General features: G+C 38.5%; 1 protein-coding gene across 3 annotated transcripts; it reads right to left on the bottom strand.

Annotated features, from left to right (window-relative positions):
* Nucleotides 1–24: 24 nt before the first annotated feature.
* Nucleotides 25–16,688, bottom strand: hdac3 (histone deacetylase 3). 3 transcript variants are annotated; one of them, XM_061901655.1, is made up of 15 exons: nt 16,481–16,688; nt 16,086–16,168; nt 10,987–11,129; nt 9,214–9,295; nt 9,002–9,058; nt 8,597–8,652; nt 8,393–8,526; nt 6,430–6,510; nt 6,277–6,350; nt 4,732–4,796; nt 4,567–4,656; nt 4,405–4,463; nt 4,217–4,296; nt 3,848–4,005; nt 25–231 (listed from the first exon to the last, which is right to left on the bottom strand). In XM_061901655.1, exons 1-15 carry the CDS (start codon nt 16,533–16,535, stop codon nt 162–164), a joined length of 1,287 nt encoding a protein of 428 aa, XP_061757639.1. In that variant the 5' UTR covers nt 16,536–16,688; the 3' UTR covers nt 25–161. The 3 variants fall into 3 exon arrangements, 1 of the variants encoding a protein (XP_061757639.1); XR_009806912.1 differs by lacking the exon at nt 25–231 and adding an exon at nt 4,071–4,162 and having other exon boundaries at nt 3,856–4,005; XR_009806911.1 differs by lacking the exon at nt 25–231 and having other exon boundaries at nt 3,856–4,005; nt 4,071–4,296.
* Nucleotides 16,689–25,043: the final 8,355 nt, after the last annotated feature.

Here is a 25,043-nt window from a genome sequence, read left to right as displayed (position 1 = left end):
GATATTTTAAAAACTACTAATATCAAAATTTTGACAATTTATTGTACATGTACACAAAAATGGAAACAATGAAAGTTTTAAATGTCCACAACCTTGTTGGGCATTTAATGTGACGTTTCGTGTGTCCATTGTAATCCTCAGTCAAGGAAACAAGTTCATGGTTATATTTCCACATCACTTTCTTTATCGTTGTCATGGTCACCATCGTAGAACTCATTTGCTGCTTCTGGCCTGTGGGAGTGACATCATCGTAAACAGCAAGTAAACTTTAAAGGTAACAATTTTCATGTTAAGTCATTTTGCACGTGTACAGTAGTTCTTTTAATTACAGCGTTTGCCACAGGACTGATGTCGCTGAATATGTATATTGGCCATGACGCATGTGCAAGAAAAACATTTTACATATATTTAAAGACAAAGTGTAGTAAAGTTTATTAACACCTAATGGTTTTTTTAATCTTTTTTGTCCATTTTTACTGTTTTATTTGTTTATTTTTACAAATCCTCGTGGGCCAATAAACAAACCAAACATTAGGTGTGTTAATCTTTGGGGACCTAACAAGTCAACTCGATTGCTGGGGTGACAATTTGATTCTCAGTAAAACAGATTCTCGCAATGTATTTGTAATAACTATAACAATACATTTTCAAAACAGAAAAGCATTTGGTTGCATTGGTACGGCCTATAACATTTTTAAAAGTATTCCTATAAATAATATATACACACTGCTTTTTTTTGCTTCCATTTTTAATGAATTGAACTCATATCAAACGTTTTCTATATACACAAAAGGTTCTCTCAAATATTGTTCACAAGTCTGTTAGTGAGCACTTCTCTGCCAAGATAATCTATTCCACCGCACAGGTGTGGCATATCAAGATGCTGATTAAACAGCATGATTATTGCACAGGTGTGCCTTAGGCTGTTCAAAATAAAAGGCCACTCTGAAATGTGCAGTTTTATCACACAGCACAATGCCACAGATGTCCCAAGCTTTGAGGGAGCGTGCAGTTGGCATGCTGCCTGCAGGAATGTCCACCAGAGCTGTTGCCTGTGAATTAAATGTTCAAATCTCTACCTTAGCCATTTTTAAAGGCGTTTCATAAAATTTGGCAGTACATCCAACCAGCCTCACAACCATGAGACCACGTGTAAACACGACAGCCTAGGACCTCAACATCCAGCAGGTGCACCACCATGATCGTCTGAGACTAGCCACCCGGACATCTGCTGCAACAATTGGTTTGCATAACCAAAGAATTTCTGCACAAACTGTGACACACCGTCCCAGAGAAGCTCATCTGCATGCTCATCATCGTAACTTGAGTGAACAAATGCTCACATTTGATGGCGTCTGGCACGATAGAGAGGTGTTCTCTTCACGAATGAATCCTAGTTTTCACTGTTCAGGGCAGGGGGCAGACAGTGTGTGTGGTGTTGTCTGGGAGAGCAGTTTGCTGATGTCAACGTTGTGAACCGAGTGGCCCATGATGGGGGTGGGTTTATGGTATGGGCAGGCGTACGTAATGGATACGAACGCCAGTGCATCTTATTGATGGCATTTTAAATGCAGAGAGATACCGTGACGACATCCTGACTCCCATTATTGTGCCATTCACCAGAGACCATCACCTCATGTTGCAAAGGATTTGTACAGTTTCTAGAAGCTGCAAACATCCCAGTTCAAACATGGCCAGCATACTACCCGGACATGTCACCCATTGAGCATGTTTGGGATGATTTGGTTCAGCTAATACAACAGCGTGTTCCCGTTCCTGCAAATATCCAGCAACTTTGCACAGCCATTGAAGAGGAGTGGACCAACATTATACAGGCCACAATCAACAACCTGGTCAACTCTGTGCGAATGAGATGTGAGGCAAATGGTGGTTACACCAGATACCCTTTCTGACCCCCCCCCAGACCCCCAATAACGCAAAACTGCACATTTAAGAGATGCCTTTAGTTTGGGCAGCCTAAGGCACAACTGTGCAATAATCATGCTGTTTGATCAGCATTTTGATATGCAACATCTGTCAGATGGGATGGATTATCCCGGCAAAAAAGATGTGCTCACTGACAGAAATGTACACGTGTGAACAATATTTCAGAGGAATAGGTATTTTGTGTACAAAGTAAAATTTTTAGATCTTACAGTTCAACTCATGAAAAATTGAAACAAAAACAAAATTTTACGTTCATATTTTTGTTCGGACAGAATTTCTAGGCGCAGTCAGGGTGTTGAGGGTATCAGGTTTGGTGGCTGCAGGATTATGGCTTCATCTGGCCAAGATCTTCAGCTCTCACTGGATCGGTTCGCAGCAGTGTGTGAAGCGACTGGGATGAGAATCAGCACCTCCAAGTCCGAGTCCATGGTTCTTGCCCGGAAAAGGGTGGAGTGCCATCTCCGGGTTGGGGAGGACATTTTGCCCCAAGTGGAGGAGTTCAAGTACCTCAGAGTCTTGTTCACGGGTGAGGGAAGAGTGGATCAAGAGGTTGACAGGCAGATCGGCGCGGCGTCTTCAGTAATGCGGACGTTGTACCGATCCGTTGTGGTGAAGAAGGAGCTGAGCCGGAAGGCAAAGCTCTCAATTTACCGGTCGATATACGTTCCCATCCTCACCTATGGTCATGAGCTTTGGATTTTGACCGAAAGGAAGAGATCACGGGTACAAGCGGCCGAAATGAGTCTCCTTCGCCGGGTGGCGGGACTCTCCCTTAGAGATAGGGTGAGAAGCTCTGCCATCCGGGAGGAGCTCAAAGTAAAGCCGCTGCTCCTCCACATCGAGAGAAGCCAGGTGAGGTGGTTCAGGCATCTGATTAGGATGCCACCCGAACGCCTCCTTAGGGAGGTGTTTAGGGCACGTCCGCCCGTTAGAAGGCCACGAGGAAGACCCAGGACACGTTGGGAAGAGTATGTCTCCCGGCTGGCCTGGGAACGCCTCGGATCCCCCGGGAGGAGCTGGACGAAGTGGCTGGGGAGAGCTAAGTCTGGGCTTCCCTGCTTAGACTGCTGCCCCCGCGACCCAACCTCGGATAAGCGGAGGAAGATGGAAAGATGTATTTTTGTTCAGTGTATATATATATATATATATACATATATATATATATATATATATATATATATGTATATATATATATATATATATATATATATAGACATGGTCTTCCCAACGTGTCCTGGGTCTTCCCCGTGGCCTTCTACGGGTTGGACGTGCCCTATATATGAATACGTATCACAATTACATATCCCAATTTGGATGTGAATAGATTTTGTTGTGCACCCCTACTAGCCATGGACCCCAAATGGCCTTGGGATTCACTCAACCCCTGGCTTACATATTACACCTAGAAGGTAAAATGTTACCAAATAATGGAAGAACGTATCCAGCCTTATTAGCAATATTGCTAGCCATGACTCCCGCGAGTTAAAGGCTGGGCTGCACGCTTGTGTAGGTGTTCTGCACCTTTCGACACCTTGCATTCCACGGTGGCGGTAATGCTCACCCCCAGGCTTGTGGAAGTGCCCTGCAGGTCTTCTCTAAACGAAACGTGAGGCTTTGTAACAAAAACAACCTCTATACATTCAGTATAAAAAAAAGCCCAAGTAATATCTCAAGGGGTCTAAACACTCACTAAATATAGCGACAAAGGTGCTAAGTTAGCAACATTGATCCTTTCTCCTACATCTTTTTATTCTCTGGCAGACCAGGTGTGTATGAGCTGTGTTAAGAAGCTGAGTTATTATACAAACTGCCGCTTAAAAAGTATTGGTGCCACGAATACATATATGAATGGGAAACACTGTATTATTTGCCGTTCTTTGTTGTTCGAGTGTGCTCTGACCTCGTGTAGTTTTCCTCGCCGCCTCTCTCATCAGGGTCGGGCTCATCTGTGCGTTCGTAGCTCAGAATGTCTGAGGGGACGTCGTGGATCTGAACACTGGGTGCATGGTTTAGCATCTTCAAGTTCTCAAACACCGTCTGACGGATCTGCTCCAAATACTGCAAACACATTGGAGTCATTACTTTACACATGTTTAAAGAGCGTGTTAGCAGCAGATACATACAGCCATGAGGTGACAGTTGTTAAATAAGCCTTTATCCATCCATCCATTTTCTACCGCTTGTCCCTGGAGTGCTGGAGCCTATCTCAGCTCACCTGCATTCGGGCCTTTAATCAATTAACAAATCCTGAGACACACACAGCACTCACCTGCCGAGAGTTCTGGTTTTCTATCCTGGTGCTGACGTCAGGATGCAGCGTAAAGTCAGGAGCAAAGTACTCAAAGTACTCTGGAAAAAACACAGGTAAAATTTTAGTTAGTTCAAAACAATTACAATGACTGTCCATCAGATGGGGTCAAAGGCTGGAAAAAAGTGTTTAGTTGTGCAGTATTTTACCACTGTAAGGCAGCTCATCGCTGATGGACTCATCCAGTAAAAGAGAAGTCTCAAACGTCCTACGATGCAATAAAGCACAATTTTGCATCTGTGGTATTTCTTCTGAAGTACATAAGTATTCATGTGAATGCACATGTCAGCATTCACACAACAAGTCATTACCAGCATCGGGCCACATTCCTGACTGTGTAGCCACCTCCTCCCAGAACCAGCAGAGGAATCTTGAAGCTCTTCACAAACTCCACACACTCGCTGCACAACATACAACACAGTCATTCATAAAAGAGAACACAAGCAGGTGAAGGACGATGTCATTGCAACACACACCCGTGTCCTCGTATGCTGAGGTTGAAGCAGCCCAGCCTGTCACAGCCCAGAGAATCTGCTCCGCACTGAAAGACACCACACGTGTCACTTTGCACAGTTACTGCGGATATTCCTCAAATTGTTTACAAACAAATGTAGGACAACATAACATTAGTGACTTCTGATGTCACTAATGTATTTTAATAGACCACAAAGCAACTACCACATCAGAAAACATTTGGCTCTCTAAGTACCACCATAATGACCAACATTAAAATACAGTAGAGATTTTATTTAACACGTATTGTCAATTCCCGAGGCTTTGAAGCCTGCTGCTTAAGAAACTGTGGATAATTAATGGATTTGTATTCACTGATGACCAGCTATAAAGTAAATAGTAAAAAAAAAAAAGTAAACATACTGAGTAGGTTTGTTGTTTGTGCTATCGTGCCATCTTTTGTAAGATTTCGCTCACTGCAGGTGCTGCAATGGCTGCATTGTCGTTTGGTTTAGACTTTTTTTTTTTTAATCCTACTGAAGTACAGTTGTTGTTCGGTCTTCTAGCCGTCCATAGCGTGCCTACTTGTAATGGATTCTTCCTTAATCACTCCAAGCACCCTTTATAACTTTTACAATATAACAACAATTTTTAATTGCTAAACTCTCCCATGTGTGATATCTGTAAGACTGTTTCTATGCATATTTGTATGGTAATGTAATGAAGCTAGCGTCTTTAGCATTAGCTACAGTGCTAACACGTTTACGAGTGTGTGTATTGATTGGCAACACTAAATTGGCCCTACAGTGTGAATGTTGTCTGTTTATCTGTGTACGGCCTGTGATGAGGTGGCGACTTGTCTAGGGTGTACCTTGCCTTCCACCCGAATGCAGCTAAAGGCAAGCGGTAGAAAATGGATGGATGGATGTGTTAGTATTATGAACTTACAGTGGCATTCTTTTTGTATTGTTTCAGTTTTTTAAATTCAACAAAACAACACTGTGGTGTTATTGAGTCTGTTAAGCTGATTGGCGAGCTGGCTTTCAAAGCTCGCGGGTCCATGACGATTACTTCTGTTTTGATTGATCAGCTGTTTTACTGCTTTCTGCAGGAAGGTATAGGCCCCTTGCGGACTCAGATAGCTCTGGACTCTTAGCTTGGTTGACCACCAATGGTTTTCACTTTCGGCAAGAAATCACTTGTCAGAATACAAGCAATATCCCATTGCGATTTATAGTCTGGAAATCACGGTTCATTTAATATTTTTGGGCATTGTAACATTACACGCAATGCATAATCATTATCAACAATGACACTACATAAACAGTACATATATTTACAGGCTTCTTTGATGTACCACAGTTTGAAAATCACTGCTATAGACCCTTACTCTTCCCACAGAGTGAAATTGTTATTGCTACAATTGGGATACTGACTGCACTTTTTCATTCATTCATTTTTAGGTTTGTTGGAGGAATGGCGCCAATTGCCTCAATACTTTTATCCATATAATCTGTGTGGATGTGTGTGAGTGTCTGTGTCGTAATTTTAACGTGTGTCAGGCTGACCTGTAGAACGATGCAAGTAGGCTGGTAGAAATCCACTACTTGTTTAATGACTGGCTGGAACAACTGCCTATAGCCTAAAACACACACACACACACAGTTAACAATGACTGTAAGAATGTGAGGCAGTCAGGGAGGGGGGAGGGAATAACTCACTCTGGTCATCAATGCCGTCCCTGAGAGGAACATTGAGGCAGTAGTAGCGGCCACTCTCTGCTCCGACCTCGTACATGTCACCTTCAACAACACACACACACACACACACACACACACAAACAGTGCATTATTACACACTTTCAAAGTGAAACAAACACACTTAAACATAGTCACACACTTAAAGTCTGTGGTGATTTAGTGCATGATGTCATGTATTTTAAACGTGGCCTCATTCATCTCAGTAGACACAAAATGCATTGTAGGTTCAACAAGGTACTATTTCTAGTTCTTCAGCCGGAGTTCCAAGCACGCAGAGCCAACACAATACCGGTGAAAAAATACCTCACATGCTAGCTTAGCCTGTTGCTGTGCTTAGATAAAGACAATGCAGTGTTATTGTACTCCACAGTCTTCTCCTCTCCAATCAAAATGTGTATCTTTATTGAGGCTGGACAATTAATACAATTTTCATTTCGATTATGGCTTCTCACGATCATGAAACTACGGTAATCACAAAAAAAAAACGGCTAATGGGCCGGGCAACTTGCATGCAAATTTCAGAACTTGAAAGGGCGGAACAAAGAGAATGAATAAAAAAAAAAACACGTCTACTAGAAGTTTGAGTTGTCACCATGTTCGCTACTTTTTATTTGACACAGCACTACTATGCCTAAAAATCACTAAACTCAACAACAAAAATAAGGCCATATGTTTTCCGCGTTCAAGTAACAGCGGACAAAGTCACAGAATTGGCTAATAACTGTTAATTTTGTTGACTAAAAATGTGTCTCTTAGTCATATTTTAGTCATCTAGGTTGAATTAGTGTAGTTTATTTTAGTGTAGTTAATGTTGTACTCTATTAAATCCCAGCTAAATTCCTTAACATTTTGGTCGACTGAAATCACAGTAAATTTCGTTGGCTAAAATATAAAGTATACAGGATAAGGAATCTTTGAAGTTGTCTGAAAACCACTTTTATTAGGGTTATTGCAGAGCATCTCAAAAACTAAATTCACAACAAGACCTGCTTTGGTCAGGGGAAAATAGGTTGCTGACAATAACTAAGCAAAACATTTTTAGTCCACACAATTAACACTGGCTTATATAACGAAATTTGCTGTTAAATGCACACTATCATTGGAAATTGACATAAATGTGGCCGAACTGCTGTCATTGTGATTTAACTTTGTGTCTACAACCAGGTTTGTTGCCTGCCCTTGCTGTTACACGCGCCGTTTACAAATGTTTCGGGTCTAAAGAATTCTTCATTCATCTCTGCAAGCAACATTTGTAAGATTCACAGTAAAACTATAAATATTCATACTTACGACACCGTCACGTGTTATGTCTGTAGGAGTGTTAATGCATATTTTTATATGCTATCGTAATGTAATAAATCTAGCATTGTTATCGTTAGCATTAGCAAATATGCAAACACGTTTACGAGTGTCTGTATAAGTATTATTACCTTACAACGGCATTATTTTTGTATCGTTTCAGTTTCACAAATTCCTCAGTAAAATTACCAAAACGTCACCGTGGAGTTATTGGGTCTGTTTAGCTGAGTGGAGAGCGAGCTTCCGCAGTTAGTGTGTCCATGACGATGACTTTTGTTTCGTTCAGCCGAGTTACAGAAACTGTTTGGAAACAATTATGGTATGTAAATAAACATTTGAAACATTTAAAAAAAACTAATTTTACAACATATGGTGCGGTTAATATATGGAAACATATCATTTTTTTCTGAAGTTAAGTAGATGCGGCTTAGATACCAGTGCACTCTACAGTCCGTAAAAAAAGGTAGTTGTCTTTTCCTTTTTGGACAGTTTAAATAGTTTATGGAGGAGGACCGCCTGTGCAACATTTGTGTATGTTTTCAGGGCCCGTGTGCTTGCACATGTTAATAGAAAATGTGAACTTTCATGAAGGTGTAAGGAATCATTTTTCTAAAGGAGCGCTCACCTGTCCCTGGAAAAAAGTAGTTCCCGTATTTGTGGAACGACACAGTCATGACCCGATCCGTCAAATAGAAGGCTTCCTGCACACCGTCACCATGATGAATGTCTATGTCGATGTACAGGACCCTAGGGTGGTATCTGGAACACACACACATTTGTGTAGAAGGAAACAGGCACACTGTTGTAACACTATTTAGTGAAGTCTTACTTGAGAAGCTCCAGTATACTAATGACAATGTCGTTGACGTAACAAAATCCAGACGCCTGCAAACATAACAGAAACATTTTATGCCTGGATTGCATAATGACAGCTATTACTGGTTATCTTATTGAGTCCAACAAAGTTAAGTTGATACAATAATCAGCATTGAGATTATTTGATACCTTTAGATAGATAGATAGATAGATAGATAGATAGATAGATAGATAGATGGATAGATAGATAGATAGATAGATAGTACTTCATTGATTCTTTCAGGAAAATTAAAAATGTTTTAAACATTTATGACAATAACAAGCTAAAATTAGCAATATTATCTTGTTAAAAGTACTTTTTAAAACTGAAATTATTAATGTTGTGGCTGGTGAGTGCATGCAAGTGTGGTGTTCTGACCTCAAACTTCTTGGCATGATGCAGTCCTCCTGCCCAGTTGATGGCGATGTCACAGATCTGGCAAATTAAGTCAGAGACCGTCAAGAGACACAGCGGGCGTCAAAATGGCAAAATAAAAGAATGTCCAGTAAATCAGGTGAACTTATGAGTTCTGGTAGGAAACAGAAGATTGTTTTATACTTCTCCAAGCTGTGTGTGTTTACAGTATTTACCTTATGGTTGAGTTGTGTAGCACCTTGCAATGAGGCTCCTGTGTATCTGGAGCAGAACTCAAAAAGACCTGGAAAGACAGGACTGAGACATACAAGCAGTTCATTAGTGCTCCAAAAAGATCAACTTTTGAATTTTCAGAGCATTCAATCAATCCCAACCGGACTGTTAAGTTTGTCCTGAGTTTGAGCAAACTTCATCAGTTCAAGCTGAAGATGATGGATGAATGACAAAATTTATAGACAAACATTTGACTTGTAATTTGTCAGCAGCTCTAAGCTAATTAGTGATGCTTAATAACTTAATTCAAAACTGTGCAATAAGTCATGATGCTGAAAGGTTAAAGATACGACAAAAAACAATAGATCAAAGTTAACAAAGCAAGTATCACAGCCACACAGACGAGTAAAGTTACAGCAAAAAAAAAAAAAAAGGTATTATGACATTAAAACAGTAATTTGAACTAGTGTATGTCCGAGTATCCACATATATAAACGCAACAGTTTCTGTCTTATATTCTGCCTCTAGAGATGTATACATGCAAGTAGTGATAGGCGATATGGCCCAAATTCCATAACGCAATATATATTGCAGTCTCCTCCAATAACAATAAATATATATCACAGTATTTTTTTTGGTATGTAATTGATATAACCATTTCATGAGTTTAAAAGGCTCCTAATTTAACTGCTGACGTGTGTGGTAACATTGCATATTTTTCAGTTATGTTACAGTATTCCCTTAAATATAATATGTACTTGCTAATTCACAATTTACAATTTTTCCAAGATGTTTATACCAACACTTGTGTTAAAATGTAATAAGCACTTATTCTTCTGTCGTTCTTCTATTATATTTAGTTTTGGGTGATACTGCAAATTTGGGTATCCATCACCAGGTAGTTACAGGGTCAGTATTGGCTGACACATTTAAAATGTCCAAGATCATAGAATGATTAAATTATTGATTGATGGCGATGTAACCCAATCAAATAAACATTTAAAATGATTTCCTACTACTGGCTCTTATTTAAATAATTTGGTTTTTGCATTGAAATCCCTCTTGTGTCCAGTGACTTATTTCCTGAGTTTGTAAACTACAAAAAATGTTTCATAAAACAAAACATTAGTTTAACCACTGTAGTATCTACCATATACTGATGCAATTCTTGGTATTGTTCCAGTCGATATTTTTATTCAGCCGCCCACCTTTTTTTACATTCAAGAGCTCCAGCTAGAGGTTAGCATATTCTCCTACGGTGTTTAGCGATTCCTAATCCTCCAATGATGATCCTTGTAATAAACAGTTTATTTACCACCATGTAGGTAAGGATTGGTGACTTAGAAGTGGCTTTGGACTGTGGATGGACATTAGGTCCTAGCAAGAATGTAACAGTGTAATGAGGAAGCATATGTCTGTTTTTCACTGTCAAAATTGTGGCACACAACTATGTATCATCAAGCATTATTACAATATAACGATAGTTTTAAAAGCTCCATCGTCGGCTAACTTAATAACATTTATGTCGCTTAGCGTCGTCATTGCGCAGCCCTAATAGAGACACATCATTTAGCTGCTAGCCGCTCATCAGCCCGGGGACTAAAAATAAATACATTGTCAGCCTGAGGGGATTTGTGTTTTTGATCGGCATTAAAAGGCATTAATCGGCAATGGCAATCATGTACGAAAATCGTCCGATACCGATCAGCGGCCAATCGATCAGCATATCCCTATTTCTGAGTGTTATAATTTAAAAAGTAGCAGGAAAAACTCACCAGTCATCTCCAACATTAAATGTGTTGAGGCTCTTGGTGAAGCCCTGCATGTTGTTGGGGCTGACCTTCTGCAAGAAGTCTATGTAGTCTTCCGAATGGAAGCGACACATGTCGTGCTGTGACGCTTTGTATGGCTTAAACACCTGCAAAAATCAAAGCAAGATTTGATGTTGTTTGCACACATTGGGTCCTTTAGCCACAATGTTTTCCCATGCATTTATTTATTTTTGGTGTCCCACCACAAATACATTTGGATATCCACAATTTGTTTTGGCGATACCTGTGAAGCCATTGCTTATAAACCCATTTAAAAGTATTTTAATGCTTCTTGTCGTTAAAAGTCTGCCCAGTTGATAGTGGAAATATGCTTCTTAACACTTATATGCACTTGGTCTGCTAGAGAATAGGAAGACATTGATTAGTGTATTTAGTATTTGGACCCCTCTCATTTGTTTTTTTAAAGCAACTAGTGGCATTTTATAGACTTTAGTTCACACGTTTTTGATATTTTGTAATAAAAATAAGTTATGTTGAAGACTTGAGAGAAAAGGCAGATAGTCTTTCAGACAATATCCTCACAAATGCTCTACAAATAACACATTTATTAAAGAAGCCATATGTTGGTGCTGTGAATAATTGATCATTTATGTTCCTTCCAATTTACATTCTTAGACTGATTTGTTTCAACTTTATTTACCAACATAATATAAAAGTATTGATTTAAATGTGTTTGTGTCATTTTGTGCAGCGACAGTCTAAAGCGTGTGAGCTCTTTACAACACAAACGGACAATAAAAATACCAAAAAAAACATGATATTTCCTGGGCTCTGCATAAATGTGTGCTGATGTTAAAGACATGGTAAATGGGTTGTACTTGTCTAGCGCTTTTCTACCCCTTTTTAAGAAGCCCAAAGCGCTTTGACAGTATTTCCACATTCGCCCATTCACACACACATTCACACACTGACTATGTTCATGTAATTGTGTAACCTGCCTGCTTATGTTCTGTTTGGGGCTTGAACCTCGGTCCTCCGAATGAGAGCTAAGTTTGCAAGGCGCCAAGCTAAAAGCCAGAGCGGTCAACATTGCAAGCCTCTTGAGGTGACAGGGAGTGAGGTTTACCAATGTACATATGGCATTAATGTCAATCATGTCTGATTCCAATCAATGCAAGTCATCAAAATCAGGTAATTCACCAACCTAGTTGCAAGAAAAAGTATGTGAACCTTTTGGGATTACTTGGATTTCTGCATAAATGTATGTTGATCGTCATCGAAGCCACAAAAATATACAAACACAGTCTGCTTAAACTAATACCACACAAAAAAATTATACATATTTTTTTCTTTTTATTGAACGCAACATATACATTTTCACAGTGCAGGGTGAAAAAAGTATGTGAACCCCTAGGCTAAAGACTTCTCCAAGAGCTGATTGGAGCCAGGACTCAGACAACATGGAGTCTAATCAATTTGACAAGATTATATGTGTTGGTTAAAGCTGCCCTGCCTTATAAAAAACACAAACCTGTGGTAAGTGTGCTGTTCTCAAAAAGCATCGTCTGATGTGAACCATGCCTAGCCCAAAAGAGCTCACAGATGATCTATGATCAATAATTGTTAACTCGCATAAAGCTGGAAAGGGTTGCAAAAGTATCTCTAAAAGCCTAACATTAGCACATAGTAATAAAATAAAATGTAACCCATTGAGATATTACTCTTTGTTATTATTAGAGCTGTCAAAGTTAATGAGCTAGTCACTTTATCGGCACTAACTTTTTTAACGCGCATGCTTCCCGACTCCTTTTTGACCCTTAGGCTAATTCGTAACATGGGAAATGTAATGGTGTTCCGTTGCTGTTGAGGCACAAGCTCGAAAATAGTGACCAGAAATGCACAAAGAAAAGGGGACATAATGGAAAATCTCATGTCAAAAGCCATGGCCATTCGTTCTCCCAACAAGAAAAGACCATCGCCGTGAGACGGCATCAGTGCAGCAACAGCCTGCGGGCGCCTTTGCTGCCTGCAGACTGGTGCTTCACGTCCGTGTTTGGATTACAGTTGAATGCAGTAATTACATAACGTTTTGATTGTTACACTAACTGCTTTAAAAAGATGGAATAAAAGCTCAGCAGAAAAAAAGACGGTAGAGAGGAAGTTTGGAGTAATTTTTTAACGGATAATTTTAGGGTCATTAAATCATGTCAAAACACTTTCTCAAATCAATTTACATTGCGTCTAACAACACAAACAAAACTATAATGTCTTACATTACGACTAAATATGTTTTGTAAAGTAATCAGTGATATTTCTACCTAAATAAATGTTTTCTGGCAGATTGAAATATATTGTATATTCTTCTATAACCTGTTCTGATTGATAGTCTGCAATCATAGAATGTTTAGCAGGCTAATGATTACATTTTAATTATTAAAAAAGGTGAAAACATTGTCATGCATTTATTTAGATAAAATGTCACATTTTATATTACCAACAATATTTTTTGACAGTCATGATTGTAACAATCCACAATATACTAAATCTGGCAAGACACCAAAGAATTGCAGATATTTCTTTTATTGTCATTAAAAGCGTGTGTACATCCTTTTTTTGTTGAGTGGTTTAAAAAAAGCATAATGTTCAAAAAACCTTTCATTAACGCAAACTAATTGTCCAGTCATGGTATTAAACACTTGAAAATTGTCCGTCTAAGGTTAACTTATTAGAGCCGAAAAAGTAAATCTGCGATTAATCGCTGTTAAATATTTTAATCATTTGACAGCTTTAGTTATTATTCTTTACAAAGATTATGATTATTCCACCAACTAAAAATTTTTGGAGGGCTTCAGCTAACTCAAACACTTACCGTATCTTGAAAAGTATGTTCATCATAACAGAACCCATTGAAATAATCAAGACCATGTACAGTAAGGTGCACAAGTTGTTGGCCATTCTGTTTTTTCTGCCCACTTTTTGCTACGATTTGGGCCAGTTCCAATTTGTCTTAGTTGTTTTGTGCAATGTTCCAATCCAAGACATTTGTCTGTATAAAAAAAAGATGACGTACACTTTGGACAATCCTGGTCCAACTATCCTATTTGTCAATCCTAGTCGTGTCCAAGTATGTTATTGTTTTTATTGTCACTGTGTTGGCCCTGTGATGAGGTGGCCGACTTGTCCAGGGTGTACCCTGTCTTTCGCGCCAGTGCAGCTAGGATATGCTCCAGTCTGGAAGGATGGCTCTTAACATAAGATGTACCTAATGCTGTGACTACTTAGTGCAGTAGTTCTCAAATGGGGATACGCATACCCCTGGGGGTACTTGAAGGTATGCTAAGGGGTACGTGAGATTTTTTTTTAAATATTCTAAAAATAACAACAATTCCAAAATCCTTTATAAATATATTTATTGAATAATATTTCAACAAAATATGAATGTAAGTTCATGAACTGTAAAAAAAAAAAATACAGCAATGTTGACAGCTAGATTTTTTGTGGACATGTTCCATAAATATTGATGTTAAAGGTTTCTTTTTTTTGTGAAGAAATGTTTAGAATGAAGTTCATGAATCCAGATGGATCTTTATTACAATCCCCAAAGAGGGCACTTTAAGTTGATGATTACTTCTATGTGTAGAAATCTTTATTTATAATTGAATCACTTGTTTATTTTTCAACAAGTTTTTAGTTCTTTTTATATCTTTTTTTCCCAAATAGTTCAAGAAAGACCACTACAAATGAGCAATATTTTGCACTGTTGTACAATTTAAATGCCTAATGAAATCCACTACTACCGACCACGCAGTCTGATAGTTTATATATCAATGATTAAATATTAACATTGCAACACATGCCAATACTGCCTTTTTAGTTTACTAAATTACAATTTTAAATTTCCCGGGAGTTTCGTCTTCTAAACGTCGTGTAATGATGACGTGTACGCAAGACGTCATGGGTTTTTAGGAAGTATGAGCGCTGTGCACGGGTTTTTAGGAAGTATGAGCGCTGTGCACACACACAGCTAAAAGGCGTCTGATTTAACGGCATAATTATACAGTATGTTGGACATCTGTGTGGCTGAATCTTTTGCAATTTGTTCAATTAATATTGGAGAAGTCACAGTAAAAAGATGGAGTTGGGAAGCTTTAGCATTTAGCCACACAAACACACGGTGATTCCTTGTTTAAAATTCCTGGAGGTGAAACTATAGTGTGGATCAGAGCGCGGTCAAGCAAACATGAATTACGACGGAATGTCAAACAGCAGTTTTCGTTGAGAAAATTGTGGTATAAAGTCGCTTCTTACCGGAGAAAAGCTGAGCTTGTGCCGTCCATAAAGCTGCTGTCGACTCTCCTGAGAAACTGCGCGTCAAGACACCCATGGAGACACCCTTCCGACTATCAGGTACACCCTTCCGACTATCAGGTACTATTTAACTCACTAAAGCACTAGCAACACAATAGAAAGATAAGGGATTTCCCAAAATTAACCTAGTAAATGTGTCTAAAAACATCGTAATGCAATCGTAATCCCAATGCAATCGCGTTTTTTTTTTTTAACTTTTTTTTTTTTCTAGTCCGTCGCTATCAATATCCTCAAACACGAATCTTTCATCCTCGCTCAAATTAATGGGGAAATTGTCGTTTTCTCGGTCCGAATAGCACTTTTTGTTGGAGGCTCCCATTAAAAACAATGTGAATATGTGAGGAGCCATCACACGGGTGACGTCATCGTCCGCGACTTCTGGTAGAGGCAGGGCTTTTCTCTTAGCACCGAAAGTTGCTAACTTTATCGTGGGTGTTCTCTACTAAATCCTTTCAGCAAAAATATGGCAATATCACGAAATGATCAAGTATGACACATAGAATGGACCTGCTATCCCCGTTTAAATAAGAAAATCTCATTTCAGTAGGCCTTTAATAAATCAGAAACTGATGACATAGTGCTTGCCGTATTTTACTTCTTAATCTCTTTGTTTTCAACCAAAAATGCTTTGCTCTGATTAGGGGGTACTTGAATTAAAAAAATGTTCACATGGGGTACATCACTGAAAAATGGTTGAGAACCACTGACTTAGTGCATTCGTGTGTTGTGCTCACCATCATTTTTTTGTAGAGTCCATAGTGCAGCACCAGACTGTGAGTCAGGGATAACCGGTGAGGCTTCATAGGATGACCAGCACCTTTATTTAGAGTAATAATGGCAATAAAAAAAAAACATTTTATTTGTAAAATAAAAACATTTTAATTTGTGACATGATTCCACAATAATGCAAAAAGGCGTCTATCGTAACTCTAACTTGACAATAAAAAACGCGAATAGCATAAGCCGCTTGGCAGACAAATTAAAAAATAAAAGCCATAAATAAAATAAAATTTACACATCAATGTTACAGAGGAAAACCCCAAAGGAAATTAAAAATATATTCCGAGACAAGCTTAGCATCCGTTTGCTTCTGTAGGCCCGCCTAAATGAGACAACCATCGCTACTCACCGTAATGAAAGTTGCCCACGTCCGGGTCATAGAAATAAGACGTTCTGTTCGTCATACTCAGTAAAATGTTATTTTTCTAATTTTGCAGACGACCTTACAGCTATAAAAATGCCATTTTTGTTAGTCAATTTGTAGAGTCGGTCGCCATGGTACAATCCGTGTGGCGTACGTCATCAAACAGCGACAATGACAACAGAGAAGGGCGGGGGGTGCGTTTGGAGCCGAGATAGGAATAAATAAATACATAAATAAATAAAAGGTACATGTTGCTTTGAGCAGCGTACCGACGACCATTCTTAGCCAGTGGGGGCAAGTTTACGCCGTACGGTTAAAACAAGGATCCGTTTAGTTGAGTTTGTGTTTAATTGGAACATGCATGCATACAACATGATACATCACAATCTCCAGTTTCTCTTATCTCGTTGTTCTCCCCGTGAATGCGTGGGTTCCCTCCAGGTACTCCGGCTTCCTCCCACCTCCAAAGACATGCACCTGGGGATAAGTTGATTGGCAACACTAAAATTGGCCCTAGTGTGTGAATGTGAGTGTGAATGTTGTCTATCTGTGTTGGCCCTGTGATGAGATGGTGACATGTCCAGGGTGCACCCCGCCTTCCACCCGATTGTAGCTGAGATAGGCTCCAGCACCCCCCAGGACCCCGAAGGGATTAAGCGGTAGAAAATGGATTAATGGTGGATATTTCCTTTGTTTGGGAATTTAGCCCCCACCAAAGTGGCCAATGTGTAGGTAGGTCGCTTAGCATGGTTGTGTATATGTATATATGTATATATATATATATATATATATATATATATATTAGGGGTGGGCAAATTAATGCGTTAATTACGAGTTAACTCATCAATCTATTAACGCCGACAATTATTTTATCGCGCATTTGCGTATGTTGTTTACATGCTTTTATTTTGTTAACGCCTTTTCTTATAAAGATGGTGGCGCCCGGACGGACTTCGGCGTGGAGGGGCTCTTTGTAAAGATGGAACATTTGGCAAAAATACCGGACAATTCTGCAAATTTCATGGCTGGCTTACAGCGTGGTCACTCCGGGATCACTTACGACCGCCAGGCAATTCTGAATATGGATAGATCGGGCCGTTTTGGACTGAATGACGCGTGCTTGCTAGACCGGCTAGCTAGCATGGGAATACTTTGCCGGCTACATCCAGCGGCCTGTGAAGCAGCGGAGTATATGTGTTGTCTGTCTATTTATGAATAATGCAGACGAGGAGTGTTGGCTGAGTTCTTAACGTTTGCTTTCAGAGCGTGCATATCACAACATACAAGATGCCGTCATGACGACACACAACCTTTACCGGGCTACCGCGCATGCTCGTCACTCCTGTTGCATGCCGGGTAGGGTAGTTCTTTTATACCCTGGCTCATAACATCACAACATAACATCAAAGCACCAAGCAAACAATCGGAAAATTCCCATCATATCAATTCCTAGATATGGTCGTAATTATTTTAAGTGCACTACGCATAATAAACACAACATTATTGATATTGCTACTAAGGATAATTTGATCAAAAATTCCCTAAAACAGCCCACTACCTATAATATAGGTTTTTTAAACATAAGATCCCTGATAAAAAAAATGTTCCTGCTGTTACCTCAGAAATTGCCTGTTCGGATGTTATGATTGTGGCTCAGAGATTTGTATGTAGATTATATTTATTTTCCATAACAAACAGGATAACTTAAATATCCTGGCAGTGGCAATAAGCTTAAATGTTTGTATTTACATTTTTTGAGTTGATTTTCATAAAATATGCTATTTAACTGCTAGTGTTTAACAAGTACTGATTTAAATTGTGTTTGCACAACAAATGTTTTGGCGCTTTTGTTCATGTAGGAGAATATTCCAATAAAGGTGCACTACACACTACTTTTGAATTCATTATTGGGCTTTGCATATACAATGCAGTTAATCACGATTAATCGGAGAAAAAGTGCGATTAACTTCAATTAAAATTTTTAATCGTTGCCCAGCCCTAATGTATATATATATGTGTATATATATATATGTATGTATATGTATATATATATATATATATATATATATATATGTATATATATATATATATATATATATATATATATATTTATACATATATATATACATATTTATATATACATATATATATATATACATACATATATATATATATATATATATAAAATTAAAGTACCAATGATTGTCACACACATACTAATATATATATTTTAGGGGTGTGGGAAAAATCGATTCGAATTTGAATCGCGATTCAGAACTGATTTTCATTTTTTTTTTAAAATTTTTTTTTTTAATCATTACAACAAAAAACAATACCATAACAACACAATCCAATTCCAAAACCAAACCTGACTCAGCAACACTCAGAACTGCAATAAACAGAGCGATTGAGAGGACACACAAACACAACACAAAACAAACCAAAAGTAGTGAAACAAAAATGAATATTATCAACAACAGTATCAATATTAGTTATAATTTCAGCATAGCAGTGGTTAAAAATCCCTCATTGACATTATCATTAGATATGTATAAAAATTAAAAAAAAAAAACAATAGTGTCACAGTGGCTTACACTTGCATCGCATCTCATAAGCTTGACAACACACTGTTTCCAATATTTTCACAAAGATAAAATAAGTCATATTTTTGGTTCGTTTAATAGTTAAAACAAATTTACATTATTGCAATCAGTTGATAAAACATTGTCCTTTACAATTATAAAAGCTTTTTACAAAAAATGTACTACTCTGCTAGCATGTCAGCAGACTGGGGTAGATCCTGCTGAAATCCTATGCATTGAATGAATAGAGAATCCTTTTGAATCGGAAAAAAATCTTTTTTGAATGGAGAATCGTGTTGAATTGAAAAATAAAAATCGATTTTGAATTGAATCGTGACCCCAAGAATCGATATAGAATCAAATCGTGGGACACCCAAAGATTTGCAGCCCTAATATATATATATATATATATATATATATATATATATATATATATATATATATATATATATATATATATATATAATCTGTGTTGAAAGAATTAGGGCTTATTAGTGATTCCCAGAACCCCAAAAATGTATGTGGGCTATAGAGCGTTTTCTATTTAGGCTTTTAACTATAGGTGTAGAATAGCGACGTGGATCGACCTGTAAATTGAGAGTTCAGCCTTCCGGCTCAGCTCCTTTTTCACCACGACGGACCGATGCAAGGTTAGCATCACTGCGGACGCCGCACCAATCTGCCTGTCCGTCTAACAATCCACTCTTCCCTTACTCATGAACAAGACACCGAGGTCATTTAACTCCTCCACTTAGGGCAGGCGCTACTCCCCATCTGTTCCACATTCATTCTACCCAAGTTATGCCACACATAGCATCTTCTAGCCTTCTCTTTTTCATCTTTGATGATTAAAAAAATTATATTTTAAACACAGGAGCCACACAAAATTTGGGTAAAACACTTCAGATGCAGTCACGGGTGTTGGTCCTGTGATGAGGTGGCGACTTGTCCAGAGTGTACCCCGCCTTCCGCCCGAATGCAGCTGAGATAGGTTCCAGCACCCCATGCGACCCCAAAAGGGACGAGCAGTAGAAAGTGGATGGATGGCACTTGAGATGCGATACCGATATTGGAGCCATTGGATATTGGCAGATACCAATATTAACCCGATACCGATATTAACCCGATACCAAAACAGCACAAGTCATAGTACCGCACCATACTTTTGTTTATTTGTGGCTTGGAATGTTACAATGCATTGATCTAGTAAAATTACTCAGGTATGAAAAACACCTTTGCTGCCTTTAAAAATTGAAGTGGAGTGGTATTTTTATTGGCAGAGGGGTTAGTGCGTCTGCCTCACAATACGAAGGTCCTGCAGTCCTGGGTTCAAATCCAGGCTCGGGATCTTTCTGTGTGGATTGCATGTTCTCCCCGTGAATGCGTGGGTTCCCTCCGGGTACTCCGGCTTCCTCCCACCTCCAAAGACATGCACCTGGGGATAGGTTGATTGGCAACACTAAATGGTCCCTAGTGTGTGAATGTGAGTGTGAATGTTGTCTGTCTATCTGTGTTGGCCCTGCGATAAGGTGGCGACTTGTCCAGGGTGTACCCCGCCTTCCGCCCGATTGTAGCTGAGATAGGCGCCAGCGCCCCCCGCGACCCCAAAAGGGAATAAGCGGTAGAAAATGGATGGATGGATGGTATTTTTATTTTTTTTGACGACACCTAGAGGTCACAGAAATACATAAAATTAAGATCATGACTCAGTAAATCCAATGATGCAGTCATGTTTGATACAGGATACTTTGTAAAAAGCTTCTGTCTTGTAGGTTTTGTGTCTGTAAATAATATACAACTATAATTATTAGATACTTGTTTGTATTGGCAAATGTTGTTTTAGACTGCAATATTGTTTAATTAAGGACACATTTTACGTATGTCTAGTTTGTGTGCTATTGTGTGCTTAGCTGTTGTGTAGCTGCTAGCTCCTAGTAGCCTATGGCCTATAATGTTTATCTTTTGTAAATGACTGGACTAAAATAAAAGAAAAGACCAACTTTGTGTGTTCATTGCAGAACATTTAGATGTTAACTTGCTGTCCAGCTCTGCACAATTAAACACGCTGCAGGACTGCTTGTATCAGAGATTTTAGATGCAAGGCTATTATTGTTTCTATTGGCTTTGTTAAAGCTAAAACAAGATTTTTTTAAAGTTACAAAAGCCACCTTTTTTATAATCTAAACTATGAGATGAAAAGATGATAGGAAAATTACCTAAGCATTTGCCGTTTGCTTTTTCTCCATGTTGCAAGTAATAGAATAACAAATAGCAAATGCTTCCACATGAGAACATGATTCTGTCATCTGTTGAAGTGACACCAACATTTCAGGCAAGGGAAAGAAAGCATCTAAAATATTTATTTTCACACAGGTGTTAGGGTAACTTCAGCCTTTTCTTTAACAGTCTAATTCAGGGGTAGGGAACCTATGGCTCTAGAGCCAGATGTGGCTCTTTTGATGACTGCATCTGGCTCTCGGATAAATCTGAGCTGACATTGCTTAACATGATCAATAATGAATAATTCCACTTGTAATCACAGTGTTAAAAATTATTTTCAAAATATAAAACATTTTCATGCATTTTTAATACATCCATCCGTTTTTTACCGCACCTGTTCAAGAATTTGCGTTATTGGTAAGAAGTTATTTATTTTTCATTGGTTAGTGTGGTGCTTTCCCTCATGGGGGTTCTTCAGACCACCAAGCACCGACTGAGAGCCTGTTTCTAGGTTACAATATTGGTTTATTTTTCAATAAGTCTCTCAGTTGCTTTCCAGCAATTGTCTTTTTCTCTTTCTTTCTCGCTCGCGCTCGGGGTCCAGCCCCAACCCTGTTTCTCCTCCTGGCTACTGCTTATAACAGAGTGACAGGTGATTAGATATCAAGGCCCAGGTGGGCCATCTACGCACCTGTCACTGACTTCCAGGCCGGTCCTGACACACTCCGCTTCGCTGCAGGCCACGTCCCCTCCACAGTTAGTTTCAGAATAACAATGCTATTACAAAGAATAAGAGACCTATTATACTCTAAAAATGTTGGTCTTACTTAAAAATGCACGCGTTTAGTTGTGCTCAGTGTAAAAAAAAATATTATATGGCTCTTACGGAAATACATTTTAAAATATTTGGCTTCTTGGCTCTCTCAGCCAAAAAGGTTCCCGACCCCTGGTCTAATTCAATCAATCAATTCAAAATGTTTGGTAAAAATACAAAGTGAAAGCAGGTTCTTCTTGCAGCATAACCATTAAATTTTATTTTAATACATGTGAAGTACATTTTTCAGTAAATACTCTACCTGGACACATTTTGAAAACATATTTTTTGTCAATAGCATGAGCAAAGATGATGAAATGTTTGGTGTGTATAATTGACAGCCAGAGGAGTAAAAACAATATAAAGAGTGGATCAAGTTAAATAAATAAAAGCTATCAACTGATACATACCATGAATTGAAAAGTCAATGTTTTTTTAGTTGACATAATAAATGTGCCGGTCATGTATTTCAGTGTGGCTCTTTTTTGTGGGCATTTTAACAGATTTGGTGGCTAAATCGCTTGTGTATGACAGCATGTATTTGTAAACTTAGTTAAAAAAAGATTGGTGGTACAGAACACCTTCCTTATCCCTTTAATTCAGTTAAAAAAATTGTGTTCCCTGCACAATATGCCAAAAGGAAAGTGAAAAGTGCAAAAAAAAAAAAAACTCAAGACCAGCGTTTGTGTGTTTTTATTTTTGAATTTTAACTTTATTTTCTCCGTAAACAATATTTGAGTTGAATAAATGTAAGATGGGAAGACCAGATGTAGCTGAGAATCAACATACTGGGCTACCAGAGTAAGGTCATGTCTGCCAGAAGATGTGAATAGTGAAACCCTTGAGTGAAGGTTCATGTAACGTTTAGTGTGATCGATGGAAACACTGCACACACACACACACACACATGCGCGTACACACACAACATAGTCCTTCACTACATCATATTGCATATACCCATGTCAGTATGATCTGTTGCAGTTCTACACCATTGTAATCTACACTCAGGATGAAAAGCATACTGTTAAACACATCTCTGACTGTGTCAATCAAAATGAAGCATTTGTTGTTGGTGCTCAGTAAGTGGTTGTATAGTCAGTAACCTGTTTTATTCGGTTATATGAAAGACCAGGTATACCTCATCATGTTTGAAGGCAAGGTACATATTCTGTGAACAAATATTTCTCATGCAGAGATGTACAGTCCAAGCATCTGCAGCCCAAACACATCTGCATGCAGCACGAGTAGCAAGGCTTGACCTTTCATACAACATCGTTGCTTCACACTGCTCCCTGTTGGCTTGTCAGCTTGCCATAGGGCAGCATTTTCTAACCTTTGTTGAGCCAAGGCATATGTTTTATCGGGGAAACACCACCAACCTAAAAAAAATGCTGTATGACAGGGAAAAGGGTTAAGTCTGAGAGTGGACAACTCAGTTCTAGGCGACCTCCTACATCAGCGGTTCTCAAATGGGGGTACGTGTACCCCTGGGGGTACTTGAAGGTATGCCAAGGGGTATGTGAGATTTTGTAAAAATATTCTAAAGATAGCAACAATTCAAAAATCCTTTATAAATATATTTATTGAATGATACTTCAACAAAATATGAATGTAAGTTCTTCATCTGTAAAAAGAAAAGCAACAATGTAATATTCCGTGTTGACAGCTAGATTTTTTGTGGACATATTGATGTTAAAGATTTCTTTTTTTGTGAAGAAATGTTTAGAATTAAGATGGATCTCTGTTACAATCTACAAAGAGGGCACTTTAAGTTGATGATTACTTCTATGTGTAGAAATCTTTATTCATAACTGAATCACTTGTTTATTTTTCAACAAGTTTTTAGATATTTTTATATCTTTTTTTCCAAATAGTTTAAGAAAGACCACTACAAATGAGCAATATTTTGCACCGTTATACAATTTAATAAATCTGAAACTGATGGCATAGTGCTGTATTTTACGTCATTATCTCTTGTTTTTAAACCAAAAATGCTTTGCTCTGATTAGGGGTACTTGAATTAAAAAAATGTTCACAGGGAGTACATCACTGAAAAAAAGTTGAGAACCACTGTCCTACATGATTGGTCTAAAGCCATGTTGGGCACCAGTTTGGGGGCTGCCCCTAAGCAACACTTCACTTACTCATTAGACATTTCTTTGAGATAAATAGTTTTTTGCTTGGTAAACATGCGCTGTTGTGCGGCATGGGGACGCTCCACTTGCATTGCATGGAAGAAAATGACGGAAAGTAAAAGTTAGTTAGTACCAATGAAAGACAACAGTATTTTGTGCAAGGTCAGCCGGCATACATAGACATGATAAACTTGGTAAATATCACTCTCTGTAACAGTGATTAATTTTGCCTAGCAAAACTTTGCTTCAAAAATGCACCTTTTCTGCATGTGTCACCAATAATCCAAACTAAACTAATGAATGCAGCAGTAAAAAGCAGCATAAACTCGGTATGCAAGTGTGGTGATAATCAGGGAGCCATGCAGACTCGCCACAGCAAAACATGTAAAAAAAAATTTAAAAATAAAAGTAAATGCACTGGCATTTAGCGCAAAGCTTGCAAACAATACATGGGAGGCATCATTTTGCCATAATTGTTGGTCCAAAGCTAATGAGGATTTTGACAAAATCAGGGTGCTTTTTGGTCGTTCTGTACTTTCTGGCGTACATTGCGCTGGTGGGAGCGTGTTAGAGGGCCAGCTGGTCAGTTAACACTGCATGAATGTGTACAGCAGAGTGCATCAAAGTTATACTTTGACGAAATAAAACCATGTTTTATTGTACGTTTATGAGCTGGAGTAGGTTTAGAACTATACTTAGACCTATTATTTTAGTTAATTTTTATAGGAATTTTAAGGTCAGAAAGACTGCATTTGCATGCTTCCAGGCACATCTGCACACGTCCTTGGTGTCTAACA

Source organism: Nerophis ophidion, linkage group LG05, assembly GCF_033978795.1.
Source record: "Nerophis ophidion isolate RoL-2023_Sa linkage group LG05, RoL_Noph_v1.0, whole genome shotgun sequence".
Lineage (NCBI taxonomy): Eukaryota > Metazoa > Chordata > Actinopteri > Syngnathiformes > Syngnathidae > Nerophis > Nerophis ophidion.
This window is presented reverse-complemented; position numbering and strand designations above follow the sequence as displayed.

Coding starts and splice junctions, on each gene's coding strand:
- hdac3 (XM_061901655.1), bottom strand. CDS start 16,535: ATGACGAACAGAACGTCTTATTTCTATGACCCGGACGTGGGCAACTTT. Junction 9,296..10,986: donor TTTAATGTTGGAGATGACTG/GTGAGTTTTTCC, acceptor TGTATGTCTCAG/TCCTGTCTTTCCAGGTCTTT. Junction 232..3,847: donor GGCGAGGAAAACTACACGAG/GTCAGAGCACAC, acceptor TCACTCCCACAG/GCCAGAAGCAGCAAATGAGT.